Genomic DNA, 14,950 nt, shown 5'->3' with positions numbered 1-14,950 from the left:
TAATCACTCGCCTAATGAAACTCTGGCAGGCACGGCTCGCCGATCTATCCAGAAGGACACCCAGGACAACATGACCATCAGTGTAGCAGGAAAATAAGTTTGAAGTAAAAAGAAGAATATATGGCGACGTAAAGTAAAGTTAATGTAGAGGCGGTTGTACCAACCTGTTGGGGGAAAATGATTTTAATACGCAGACAATTCAGTATTATGAACAATAATTACATAAGGTATAATGATAGATAATATGAAGGTGAGATGTCAGCAAAGTATATGAATAGAAAAGTTTCCAGCAGAAAAAAATGCAAAAGAACAAAGGAGAAAAGAGAAAGGAGGAATATATTAATATAATGTATAATTGCACATGTAGCACTTTAATTAGTTTATTCCCCTTTATCTTATTCTCCATTTAGAAAGATGAAAAGAGGCTGATAGTGACTTGCCAAAGGTTATACCATGAGCTGTCCTATTTTGTTCCTAGGAATTATGTAGCTGTCATAGAAAAAAGTGGCTGTATTCCTATTATGTTCATTAACGGAAGGCTTGCTTGGTGAGGCACTTGGAAATATACTCATTGCTCCTGTGTGCTTGAAGAAATTCTATTTTTATTTTAAAAGCCATTTCATTCACTGACCTAGAATTAATTCAGAGTTCAGTGCTGCTTTCCATCTTTATAATGAAGCCTGTGTTACATGGAATATTCATTTGATTTATAAATAGAACTTTGCTGCTTCAACAGGATTCATATGTAAGTAAGACGAGTGCAATTCAGAAGTTGTTACTTGGGGCAATCTATGCCATCACATCATCTTTGGCTCTCAATATTATGTCTGAAGACTGTGAAGAACTCTCTACACTCACAAAGAAAATTGTGTGAACAGATGATACAACACAACTGGGTTGGGGTGAGCTTTTTGTCCTACAGTTCACAGACTCCTCCAGCCAGCATAAGCATCATTGGTAAATTATGGGAGGTGTACTCTTTTAATTGCAAAAATTAACACTCTGTTCAGTTGTTGCCTAGATGACTGTCAGCAACATATTTAGAAGAGCAGCTACTACTTCTTCTTTCTGTCACTGTTTTCTCCATGTGGAGAACAACATATCTAAAGAGTGAAACTCCTACTTGCCTATAGGCTCTACGCATGGTCAGGAACCCTATCTTCCCATGGTTCTTGCACCAGTGTAGAGGCTATAAGAAGGAGTTTTTTCTCTTCAGATATATCACTCTTCATGTGGATAAAGCAATGATGGAGAGGGAAGGGGTTTCTCACTCATCTTTAAGCACGTTGATAACAATTCCAAAGATGAAGATTGAATAGGGTGTAACCTTTCTGAGCTCAGGAACAGCCAACCAGTTTGGTGATGAGGCTAGGTTAAGGAACCAAAAGTGAGGAGACCCATGTTCAGCTTCCCACTCAGCCATGAAGCTCTTTGGATGACCTTCAGCCACTCGTAACCTCTCTCATCCCCTTCATAGAGTGGTTGTTTGGATTGCTAGAGGAGAACAATGGTTGCTAGAGGAAAGGTGAGGTAAACATGGAATAGAACAAATATATGATGAAGGGGTTAGTGATTATTTTCTTGTCACCACACTAGGCAAATCTGTTTTATGGGATGGAATGGTATATCAAAATGACCAAGATTCAAAAGAAAATTTGGAGGAAAAAGTGATACCGGTGCTACTATAGAAAGCAAGTCTGGAAGTTGTATGAAATTTCTGGATCAAGAATTGAGACAAGGAAATCTTCTCATCTGTTTTCAGAGACTCATTCCCATTTTTCCAGTACAACATCAGATCTTCATCTGTGTAAGCATCTGTGAGTTGAGGTAGGGTAGAAGAGCAAAATATATTATTTCATACATCAAAGTAAAACAACAAAACAGACAGGTAAATCAATGGTCTAATGTAGGAGGGAAAGAAAAGAGTCTTTTATATGACATGAGAATGGACTAGAGTTGATACTTATCTCAACTAAATTGAGGTGTATGTGTTTTAAACAAGAAAATAATGATTATGGGAAAGGAAAAATTCTTTGGCAACTTGGAAAACTGAAATTAATTTATTTAGCAGTCCTTTGCCAATTTACTCTGAATTTGTTCTAGTAAGTTTAGTGGGATTCATTCCTAACATATGACACCTACACTGTTATAAAACAATATATTCCAGTGTGTACTTATATCCCAGAGGGCTGGAACATAGCAACACCAAACAGTATCTTGCCCTACACCATATTTCAGAAACATGAAATACCCAGAGATTGTTGGTGTGATCCATTGAGGTTCGGATCTATAGAAAATGTTTTTATAATAAACGACAAAATCCAGTGATTTGGCCTGCTCCACACAAGGAAGAATGCCTGAGAGAAAAGCCAGCAGTGGTTGATATTTGTGCTAAGATATAAGTTTAGTCTTCTGATCTCATAAATTCTAGGTAGATGCATATTACAGGCAATGAGTAAATGAAGAAGATTTTATCACTGACAAAGCCCTGTAGCTATCATTCATTTGGTCAACTAATTGGCTGATTTTCCCAGAGGACATATGGATCGTAAGGAAAAATGAAAATCTCCTATAGTCAGTGTTAATTAGCCTAAACAAGAAAAGCCCGTTCTAGTCTGTATTCTCCATATGCTGCCATTTTACAATTGATCCTCACTACTACTACTACAGGGAAGCCCTGACTGGAGGGCAAAAGGGAAATGGAACCAATCACATGATTCATCAGTACATCTGGTCATACTTTCCCCACTGGAGCTTGTAAAAGTGATTGTTTAGGGCAGGAACTCCCAGCATTCCTAGATTCTGGAAGACGTAATCCAAAGGCAATAAAGGCTACCTTTCAGTGCTTTCAACTTACCTTCTGAATGTATTATGTTCTTGCAAAACAAGATGCTCCTAGAGGCAAAGAGCAAAACTCCAAGGAGTCTGTAGGCATATCTGGATAAGTAGGGACACAATTAGGTATGGGGACATTTGTGGATTGGAGCAGGGGGCCATGTCAACCCAAAAAATGTTCTGCAACGACTACCCTCCTCTGCACAGGCAGATTGAGTGTCTCTACACTATTTATTTGTTTTATTTTATTTAAAGTATTTTTATCCTGCCTTTCTCCTTAGAAAGGACCTGAGGCAGCTTACATTATTAAAATATATTATGTAAAGCTAACAACAGTGAGTATACAATACTGAAAGGGTCAAACAAATATCAACCTAAAAATGGTAAACAAAAGCAACACCAAAACACATACAAAGCAGTATAGTACAGCAATATATGTAGCAAATCCCACTCAGGCAACCCGTCACTAAGGGAAAGCTTGCCTGAAGAGAAAGGCCTTCGCCTGCTTGTGGAAGGACAGCGAAGATGGAGCCAACCTAGCCTCCTGTGGGAGGGAGTTCTAAAATCTGTGAGCAGTAACAGAGAAAGCCGTTTCCCGTGTCTCTGCCAAATGCACCTGTGAAGGTGGCAGGATCGAGAGAAAGGCCTCTCCTGGTGGTCTTAACACCTCATAAAGGGAGATATGGTCCTTGAGATAGCTTGGGCCCAAGCTGTTTAGGTTTTTTTTAAATATAATTACAGTGTTATGGCAGTCTGATTTCAATTTACTTGCCATAGCTTCATCTGAAGGGATGTGCAGAACTGTGAAATGTCTAGCACTCTGTCCTGAAGTTCAGGGAAGGGCACAAGAACTCTCTGGCAGAGAATTCTAAGTGCTTCATTAAATAGCAAATCACAGTATTCCATTGGATGGAGCGATGAGAGTTAAAGAAGAATCAAACTGCTAGAATTCTGTAATACAGATAGGATATATGAATAAGGGATGGTAGCATTAAGTGCACATAAATATCAGAACCCTGAAGAAAACTCCATGCAAAATTTGGCCACATAAAACCCAAATGACCCAAGTGTAACAAATCTACTGTACATGTCTTTGGTAATGGGTAGTTAGCAAAAACAGTGATCTGGTGTCATTGTGTTTTGTTCCTTCTCTTCCTGAAAGTGACAGTCAATGAAGAAGAACAGAAAATTTGCTAATCTATTCTAACCTTGGGGACGTAGTGGCGCTGCAGGTTAAACCGCAGAAGCCTGTGTGCTGCAAGGTCAAAGACCAGCGGTTGTAAGATTGAATCCACGTGACAGAGTGAGCTCCTGTCGCTTGTCCCAGCTCCTGCCAACCTAGCAATTTGAAAGCATGTAAAAATGCAAGTAGATAAATAGGTACCACCATGGTGGGAAGGTTAACAGCATTCCGTGTCTAGTCGCGCTGGCCACATGACCACAGAAACTGTCTTGGGACAAACGCTGGCTCTATAGCTTTGAAATGGGGATGAGCACCACACCCTAGAGTCAGACATGACTGGACTAAATGTCAAGGGGAACCTTTACCTAATCTAACCTTGAGGGATTTTCAACTCCTCATTAAGGGAGACAAAGAATTATAAAATGGCAGGGTCTATCCTTTTCCCTCTAACATGTTTTTGGATCTCATCAGTTTTGAGCAGTGGCACAATATGGCAACTACTGTAACTCATTTTTGTATATCTAATCTCTCAGAGTTTCCAGAATAAGTGGGCAAGTTTGGCCCCTGAGGCATTTTTGGAGTACAAATCAATATGGCCCTCACCAGCATTGTTGATGATGAGAGATTGTGAAAGTTGCCCAAGCATGGATGGCCCTTCCCTTGATCTGACTCCTAAATGATTACAATGATTGACTTATGGTACATGGTTATGACCACATATCATGGATCACATGGTCTCTTTCACATGAGTCCAAGCACTTAATTAGCAGACATCAAGAAGAACCCTGTGGATGGAAGTATGAATGCACCTACAGCTTTCAAGCTCCAGAGTACAAGTCTGTGAATCTAATGGGAATCGGCTGAAGTCCATGTTGCACATTGCGGTCACTGTGATCCTAGAAATTAAAAAAAATTCAGTTTAAACTATACAAAAATTAGACTGAATCACAGACACAGAGAAAATAAAAATTAAAGGATAGCCATGTTGACATAGAACAAATTCCATGGCACATGCTAATGAGATACCTTCTACTAGGCCAATCAAAAAGGCACCAAAAAAGTGTGCGAAAGCACAAACAACTGTGCAAGCTTTTGAAAAACCATGTTGTCTCATCAGGAGAGTTGCTAAAGAGTAAGCAGGATGGGAGAAAAAAACCAAGAAGAGAGAGTTGGGTCTTAAATCCTTGTTATCTGCATTTAATGCAGAACCATTACTGCAGATAAAGAGCTGGGTGTTCGTAGCCCATAGAATTACTCAGAGCTGGTAAGTTAGAAATATTTGTCTCTCCATCTTACGTCTCTGCTGTTGAATTACAAGCTGTATCCATTTTGTCTGGGCCCACAGGCTTGCTGGCCAGAGGGAAACAGAGAGACACAAGGCATCTGGTATACTGTCCATACTGGAGTCCGTTTTAAAAGACAGATTATGGCGGGAAAAGAGAAGTAAATGCAGCCAAGTTGTGCAGCTTTACATATCTTGTAAAGATCTCTGCAGAGATTTGGCTAATCTCTGCAAGTGTAAACTGTTCACTGCATTTACAGTGGACTCAAGATGGTGGGCCAGATGTTTATAAGATCCCAGTTCTGGGTGAATCTATACCACGTGGAATCTACAACCCTTGTCAGCTGATGAGAACAGCTCTTTGCCTGCAACAGTGTTTTTGTATGGTTCTCTGTAATGATAATGTGCAGAAAATAAGGACGTAAGATCCAGCCTTCCCTACATTCCCTTTCCCTTCCTTCCATCCTGTGTCCTTTTTACATCTCACCTGATAAAGAGACTGTTCTCTTGAAAGCTTCCATAGTTACTTGCACTTTTGCATACTCCTGGGACCTTTGTGGTTGGTCTGAAAGATGATACCACCTTCAAGAAAATATAGGAAGACATCAACAGGTATTCATTTTTGGGTGGGCAGCAAGTCTGAATGAGAGGGTGACTCCATGGTCAAATACATGACTTAATGGAAGCTAACACTGCAGACTAGTGAGTTGAAGGGAAAGCATATAAATCAGAAGGCCATGTCTCACAGCATTTCTGGCAGCCACTGAGTAAGCTTGGCTTGCTCCTGGCTTTTTAACTTGAATGATGGATGAGGATGGATGAGTGTACCTGCAAACCAAAATTTTAAGCATTGCATGAAAAATTGGTACTGAAGATTTTTAGAAATACTGTACGCAGCTGCTCCCAAGGTTGGAAGTGGGTGGGGAAAGTTTCTTATTGACAGTGGGGAGAGGAGGGGGGGTGTCCAGCCAGGAAATTACTCTCCACAAGCTCACCCTTGGAAAGGATGAAAGATATGTGGACCATAGAAAGGGTGTGTGCCCCATCTCAAGGCAACAGTGAATATGGTATAGCTATAGAGGTGAAACCTAAGAAGGCAATTTTATCAGTCACTATTAACAATATTATATGGGAAGGTAAATATCCAATCTATGCACATCCAGCCTCATCCACCATGTGACTGACCATTTTCCACCATGTGGCAAAATACATCAAAATAACCAAAATGCTACATGGAGGAAGCATATTTCTCCTGAGAAATTATTGCAAGTTCAGTGCTTCAGAGACATGATATCCTTATACAAGTGGACCCTCAACTTATTGAATTAATCTTTATTGGAACAGTGGCTGCAGGTCGAAAAGTCTGTAGGTCGAGGCTCCATTGACCTACAATGTATTGAAAACCGATTAATCCATAACCGGCCATTTTTGTGCCATTTTGTTTTTTTTCCCGGTCTGTAGGTCGATTCTCTGGCTGCAAGTCGAACCTAAATTTTGCTGCCAGAGAAGTCTGTAACTTGAAAAGTCTGTAAGTGGAGCCATCTGTAAGTCGAGGGTCCACTGTAACAGAAGTGCAGCTTCCAGACAAGAACCTTGAACTATACAAAAAGCGCAAGTAACTGGAGAAGGTAGTGGAATGAGTGCTTCCAAATGAGGTTTTTACATGATGCTGCTTCACAGAGAGAGTTCTACAAATACATTGCTTTCTCTTTGTCCCATGTTTTCCTGCTACCTCTCCTTCCCTCTCTTTTTAGTAGAGGGAAAACTTGAGTTTAAGGAGAGAAAGCTTGAGTTGCTCCACAATGTCTTTTGATTAGCAGAAGTAAGAGGCATTAGTCTAGAAGCAGTTAATGGCACATTTTTGTCAGTTTCTGGGGCAAAAACATTAACATTGGCATTCTTACCCTGAATTTGTTCAACAAGATTTTAAAAATTTGTTCTGAAAATGGTTAAATGTCAACAACATTACTTTTTGGGTAACAGCTGGTTGCTAGTTCTTTAAATTTGTTGTGGCTATTTATTACTAATTTAAAACAATATTTTACATTTAGCTATTTCATGAATTGATAAGTTAACTTAAGCTAATCAATGTTACCAAAGAAAATCTAATGCTGATGTGTAGGAATAACAGTCTTTTCCACACTCAGATTTTGTGTGTGTGCAAAAACAATATTCACCATGAAGACACAGCATTGATAGGAACTGGAACACTGAAAGACAGACACTCACACAATATTCACATTGTGTAGTTATAAATTCACCTCATACTATACAGCACATGGCCGTCCGGGAACACCCGTAACATGATGTTATCAGTGGTTGTGTCATGAATGAAGGACCTTTTGGAGTGAACAAAAAAAACATCTGGCACCCAGATCTTCTTTACCAGCCTCCCATCAAATGTCATGCTCTTGTTCGTATGACTGGGAAAGGACAGCCGCTCATCCTTCCAGTAATGCCTCAGATATAGTGTCATCGTAAAGTCCTACACAAGGGAGGTGAAAATACGTGTTACAATTATATTCCCTAAACCAGTGAAAAAATAATTAAAATCCACAGAAACGTATAAAGATTTCTGAAAGCTTGTGTGTCCCAATAGATCCATGAAGCTATCAGAACTAGAAATATGGAATTTTACAAGATTTTACATATTGAAGTTCAAACTTAAATAACTGGGTAGGTTTATCCATAAAATTGTCCTGACATAAACACCTCAATAGGGTATATCCCAAAGTTTGCTCGTTTGTCCCACTAAAATCTTGAAATGGTAAGAGCTAGAAACATATACTGTAAATGTGTATGAATGCTACTGATTGCCCAGCTTGTAACTATCTGGTACGGTTATATCTGAAATTGGCTGCCCCAGAAATTTAAGTGAGCCAGCAGACAATTAAATTTCAGTAGCAGCAAGAAATGGGCATAAATCTTGGTTCAGAAGTTTGTGCCAGTTTGTATGTGCAGTACCACAGGCGCCATGTGTTCACTTCCACCACTGCCACTTCCCCTAATGACCCACGCGCTAGCCAGAGTTCAATTCTCTCCTCCTTCTCTTTGTTCAACCAATCCTCGGCAGGAGCACTGGTGTGGCTGTCCTGCCTCCCAGCCAAGGAGGCAGGGCTGGGAAGCCCATGCTCCTGCCAGAGACTTGGTTGAACAGCCAAAGAGGAGAAGGATAGCGGGGATCCAGCCGGGAAAGAGAATGTGCGGCATTATGTATGAACTGGCATGAATCTCCAAATCGAGGTCTGTGCCCATCTTTGGTAGCAGCTAATCATGGGCATTTGGTCAGCTCTTCTGTAAAGCGTGTCAGGTCCTTTTCCCCTAGGTATGAACCACAATCCCAGAATTGCCTCAGAAGAAGGGAAAAGTAAACCATTTATGAGTGTACCTAGAAAACCCTGGAAAGGGTCATCATAAGTGAGAATTGACTTGTTGGCACATGATTATTGTGAGCCAAGTAGTTTGAGAGAAGGGGGTGAGTAAGGCTGTGACTACACAGTGAGGGAAATGTGAATTAACTCACCTTCTCTCACTGCAAAGTCGCACTGGGGCATTCAGTTCTTTCAGATATACTGTAAACGGCCACAGAAACAAAGGAGGAAAAAGCTTTCTACTTGAGGCTCCACTTGAAGCACCTATAGGTGGTGCAGTTCAAAACAACTGCCTTAAGAGGCTTTCCTTCCTCCCAGTCCCTTCCCTATCTTACCTTTCCAGGGAGAATTCATGAAGCTGTTAAAAAAATAAATGAATGAATAAACAGGACTGGGAGAGTGGATTGTTTTTTTTTTTAAAGAAATGGCAGCTTAGAAGAGCAAAGGCTTTGTGGAGAGAGGTGAGTACCGGTGCTGCTTGTGTGTATGCTCTCCTTGCCCCCTTTTTGCCCCCCCCTTTTCCCATCACACACAACGACACACACATACACACCACTCCCCTCTCTCTTTTACTGCCCCCCCCGCTTGCTCTATTCTCCTGGGTAGCGCTTCTTCCACTCTTCCCGCCCCCTTCTTTACAGATAAAGCCCCCTTCCCATCTGCACAGGAAAAAGCCTTTCAAATCCTTCTGGCAAGAAAAAAAGTAGAAGTCTCTAGGCAGGAGAGGAAAAAGCCAGTCTGCAAGCGAAAAGGGCTGGATGGATTCAATTCAGCCTTTGCATCATATGGGCAGGAAAAATTACTTTGACTTCACCTGTTTTATAAAGGGAGCAAATCCCAAGGTACTTAATGGTGTCGTTGGGCTTGAAGTAAGATCTCCAAAATAGTAAGGGATAGAAATGGAGAACTTTACACAGAAACTACTTACATTCCAGCTTAAATAACTGGATTACTTGTACCTCACAGCTATCTCCCCCAAAGCCTCAACTGAGATCCTTCATTATGACATCTTAGTAACATCAGTTCTTAGGTATTTGGTAGAGTCTTCTGGTAGGCAAGCCATATAAACTGCAACTGTGAGATTCTTTCCCTCTTACTAATAATTAAACAGTTTATCTGTCCAATATTTCTAAGACCAAAAATATTGTTCATTCAACTGTAATAACTGGACAAATGCAATTGTGAAATTAATATATCTAAATATCTAAATAGTGTCTGAGTGAGTGCTGGGATGGAGAGAGATAAAAACTATGGAAAAGCGTCACAGACAAACCTAAATATATGTGTTTATCAGAAATAAAATTCATTCCTTGAAAAACCTCTAGTTTATGAATATGGGATGTTGTGCTTCTGCACCCATGATTCAAAAAGCCAGGAAATGGCCCAATATTGCTGCATAATATCATGCCCACATTGCCAGCAGGAAAAAGGGCACCAAACTTCACATAGCAAATGGCTGCCTGAATGTTGCCAACACCAATGGCAGCAGTCAAGATGGTCCACAGGAGACTTCTTGTGCTCACTATCATGCACACTTGTTGAAAAACAGGCTTAACAATTGGTTTGTGTTTGGGTGAGAAGTGGACAGCTGATGAAAAAAAGGAGTCAGCTGGGATTTTCCCTTCAGTAGTGTCATGTTGTAAATCTGATCTGATCAGTTCCTTTATAACTTTTTGTTTGCAGAATCTCAGATCTATCTCTATATATCTATTATATAGATATATCATAGCTCATCTATTATTGCTGCACAGGTACAACAGATATTGTGCAACAGCCCAATTTAGTATTCCATATGCCAACTCAAAAAATAGGGTGAGCTGGTGCTGAGGGGTTAGCACCACTGGCTGCTGATCCATTTCCAAGCACAATTCAAAGTGCTGGTTCTAGACTATAAAACCCTAAACAGTTTGGCTCCAAGCTATCTCAAGGAGTGTCTCTCTGTTTATGTGCCTGCTCAGGTGCTAGGATTCTTTCTGTCGGCCCCACGACCTTCACAGGTGTGTTTGGTGTGGACACAGGAGAAGGCATTCCCTCTTCCTGCTCTAAACTTTGGAATTCACTCTGACAGGAAGCCAGGCTGGTCCCTTCTTTGCTGTCCTTCCACAAGCAGGTGAACACCTTTCTCTTCAGGCAAGCTTTACCCTTTACCCTGCATGAGTTGGGTTTTAAGTGGATAGTTGTGCCTTATTGCATTGAATATGTTTTTGGTGTCGCTTTGTTTACCATCTTTTAGTGCGGTATTTGTTTGAACCTTTAAAAAATTTATATACTTACTGTTTTTAGCTTTAAATATTGTATTTTAAACCACCTTGGCCCTTTCGTGGATTGCTGCCTTGTTGTGGCAAAGGGGCTTGAGTTATTCAGAGAAGTTATGGGCTATGCCGTGCATGGACACCCAAGATGGACAGGTCATAGTGGAGAGTTCCGACTAAACGCGATCCACCTGGAGCAGGAACTGGCGAGCCATTCCAGTATCTTTGCCAAGAAAACTCCATGGACAGAAACAAAAGGCTAAAAGACATGATGCTGGAAGATGAGCCTCTCAGGTCGGGAAGCATCCACCATGCTACTGAGGAAGAGCGGAGGACAAGTACAAGTACCTCCAGAGCTAATGAAATGGTTGGGCCAAAGCCAAAAGAATGCTCAGCTGCAGATGTGCCTGGAAGTGAAAGGAAAGTCCGATGCTGCAAAGAAAAATACTGCATAGGAACCTGGAATATAAGATCTATGAACCTTGTCGTCAAACAGGAGATGGAAAGAATTAATATTGACATCCTGGGCGTCAGTGAACTAAAATGGATGGGAAAGGGCAAATTCAATTCAGGCAGTTATCATATCTACTATTGTGGGCAAGAAGCCCGTAAAAGAAATGGAGTAGCCCTCATAGTCAACAAAAGAGTGGGAAAAGCTTATTGGGATACAATCTCAAAAATGACAGAATGATTTCAATACAAATCCAAGGCAGACCTTTCAACATCACAGTAATCCAAGTTTATGCACCAACCACCGATGCTGAAGAGACTGAAACTGACGAATTCTATGAAGACGTACAACACCTTCTAGAACTGACACCTAAGGAAGATGTTCTTCTCATTCTAGGGCATTGGAATGCTAAAGTAGGGAGTCAAGAGATAAAAGGAACAACAGGTAAATTTGGCCTCGGAGTTCAAAACGAAGCAGGGCAAAGGCTAATAGAGTTTTGTCAAGAGAACAAGCTGGTCATCACAAACACTGTTTTACAACAACATAAGAGGCGACTCTACACATGGACATCACCAGATGGGCAATACTGAATACACAGTGGAAGTGAAGAACAGATTTAAGGAACTAGATTTGGTGGACAGAGTGCATGAAGAACTAAGGATGTAGGCTTGTAACATTGTACAGGAGGCAGCAACAAAAAACATCCCCCAAAAAAAGGAAATGCAGGAAAGCAAAGTGGCTCTCCAACGAAGCCTAACAAATAGCAGAGAAGAAAAGGGAAACAGAATGCAAGAGAGATAGGGATAGTTAAAAAAAATTAAATGGAGACGTTCAAAGAATAGCAAGGAGAGACAAGAGGGCATTCTTAAATGAACAGTGCAAAGAAATAGAGGGAAATAATAGAAAGTGAAAAACCAGAGATCTGTTCAAGAAAATTGGAGCTATTAAAGGAATTTTGTGCAAAGATGGACATGATAAAGGACAAAAATGGTAGGGACCTTACAGAAGCAGAAATCAAGAAGAGGTGACAAGAATACACAGAGGAATTATACCAGAAAGATTTGGATGCCCTGGACAACCCAGATAGCATGGTTGCTGACCTTGAGCCAGACATCCTGGAGAGTGAAGTCAAGTGGGCCTTAGAAAGCATGGCTAACAACAAGGCCAGTGGAGGTGATGGCATTCCGGTGGAACTACAGTGGTGCCCCGCTTAACGTTTACCCCGCTCCATGACGAATCCGCTTCATGACGATGTTTTTGCAATCACTTTTGTGATTGCAAAACAATGTTAAAATAGGAAAAAAAAACGCTTGACGATGATCAGTTCCCTGATTTTTCGCTTTACGACGATCTAAAAACAGCTGATTGTCGGGTTTCAACATGGCTGCCCGCTGTGCAAAATGGCCCCCCGCTGTTTTAAGGACTGATTTTTCGCTTTACAGGCACTGGAAAATGGCTACCCTATGGAGGATCTTCGCTGGACGATGAGGTATTTCGCCCATTGGAACGCATTAACGCATTTGCTGGAACGGATTATCTTCGTCAAGCGGGGCACCACTGCATTTAAAATCTTAAAAGATGATACTGTTTGGGTGCTAAACCCAATATGCCGGCAAGTTTGGAAAACTCAGCAGTGGCCAGAGGACTGGAAAAAATAAGTCTACATCCCAATCCCAAAGAAGGGCATTGTCAAAGAATGCTCCAACTACCATACAATTCCACTCATTTCACACACTAGCAAGATTGTGCTCAAAATCCTCCAAGGTAGGCTTCAGCAGTATGTGGACCGAGAACTCCCAGAAGTACAAACTGGATTTCAAAGGGGCAGAGGAACTAGAGACCAAATTGCTAGCATGCACTGGATTATGGAGAAAGCCAAAGAGTTCCAGAAAAATATCTACTTCTGCTTCATTGACTATGCAAAAGACTTTGACTATGTGGACCGCAGCAAACTATGGCAAGTCCTTAAAGAAATGGGAGTGCCTGACCACCTAATCTATCTCCTGAGGAATCTATATGTGGGACAGGAAGCAAGAGTTAGAACTGGATATGGAACAACTGATTGGTTCAAAATTGGGAAAGGAGTACAACAAGGCTATATATTGTCTCCCTGTTTATTTTATTTACATGCAGAATACATCATTTGAAAGGCCGGGCTAGAGGAATCCCAAGCCGGAATTTAAGAAATATCAACAACCTCAGATATGCAGATGATATCACTCTGATGGCAGAAAGGGAGGAGGAATTAAAGAACCTCTTAGTGAGGGTGAAGTAGGAGAGTGGAAAAAAATGGTCTGAAGCTCAACATCAAGGAAACTAAGATTATAGCCACTGGTCGCATCACCTCCTGGCAAATAGAAGAGGAAGATATGGAGGCAGTGACAGATTTTACTTTCTTGGCCTCCATAATCACTACAGATGGTAACAGCAGCCATGAAATTAAAAGACGCCTGCTCTTGGGAGGAAAGCAATGACAAATCTCAACAGCATCTTAAAAAGCAGAGACATCACCTTGCTGAAGGAAATCAACCCTGAGTGCTCACTGGAATGACAGATCCTGAAGCCAAGGTTCCAATATTTTGGCCATCTCATGAGAAGAGAAGACTCCCTGGAAAAGACGCTGATGTTGGGAAAGTGTGAGGGCAAGAGGAGAAGGGGACAACAGAGGATGAGATGGCTGGGCAGTATCATTAAAGCTACCAACATGACTTTGACCAAACTCCAGGAGGCAGTGGAAAACAGGAGGGCCTGGTGTGCTCTGGTCCCTGGGGTCATACGTCTTAAGGACTAAACAAGAAGAACAACAAAGCCACATTGCGTCTTTTTAAAGAAGAAAGGCAAGATAACAATATTTTAAATAAGTAAACACATAAATGTTATATTGATAGAATACTGAGAAGAAGATTGATATAACACTGATAACAAAGAGATCTTTAACTATTCGCCCTTAGTGCTATTCTTCTTAAAATCTTCCCCCATCTATCTATTGATCTTGCACTTATTTTAAATTGAACTAAATAGCTAGAGTTGTCTGGCTGATGTACAGCTTATTAAAATATATAGTAAAACAACTGCATAATTTTAAAAAAAGGACCAAGGACAGTAAAATATAAAGCCAAGAAAAAGCATAAAAACAGTGAAGCATGGTATCATGTGAAATCAAATTAAAACCACCATCAGGAATTAAGTTTGTCCTAGGCTGAAAAGATTCAACATATGCATGAAATCATTACATGTTAACAGTGGACGGCCGTGCTTTAATCTGAAACCAAAGCAGATGAAAATAATCAAAGTTTAATCCCAAGGTTGCATACCATATCGACTTCAGAAATGCTGTCCAAGCTTTCGACCTGTACATCCACCCCAACAGGAATAGCAGGGCCTATGGGAGAGCAAGACGACAAGATGAAACCTTGACCTTTTTAACACCCTTGGCTTTTATTTATTGCATGAAGAAAAACACATATAACATTTCTCAGGAAATGTGTGTCAGTACTTTCAGCAGTATCCCCTTGACCTTTATCTCTTTGCATCCCGACATCCTGTACAGCTTATGTACTCCTCGTGCTTTAGCAC

At 40.9% G+C, this 14,950-nt stretch overlaps 1 protein-coding gene across 2 annotated transcripts in view; it reads right to left on the bottom strand.

The window, feature by feature from the left end:
* Positions 1–14,950, bottom strand: part of LOC110073533 (gamma-aminobutyric acid receptor subunit rho-2) — a 56,458-nt gene that overhangs the window by 21,287 nt on the left and 20,221 nt on the right. For both annotated transcript variants that reach the window (XM_072998826.2, XM_020783248.3), the window contains exons 3-7: positions 14,689–14,756; positions 7,562–7,785; positions 4,832–4,914; positions 1,675–1,815; positions 12–164 (exon numbers count right to left, since the gene is read on the bottom strand). In XM_072998826.2, the coding sequence (XP_072854927.1) occupies positions 12–164; positions 1,675–1,815; positions 4,832–4,914; positions 7,562–7,785; positions 14,689–14,756 (669 nt within the window). The remainder of the gene's footprint in view (positions 1–11; positions 165–1,674; positions 1,816–4,831; positions 4,915–7,561; positions 7,786–14,688; positions 14,757–14,950) is intronic.

The sequence above is a fragment of the Pogona vitticeps genome, chromosome 1 (genome assembly GCF_051106095.1).
Source record: "Pogona vitticeps strain Pit_001003342236 chromosome 1, PviZW2.1, whole genome shotgun sequence".
NCBI classification, from domain to species: Eukaryota; Metazoa; Chordata; class Lepidosauria; order Squamata; family Agamidae; genus Pogona; species Pogona vitticeps.
The sequence above is the reverse complement of the archived record's forward strand: the minus strand, read 5'-3'. Positions and strand labels throughout refer to the sequence as shown.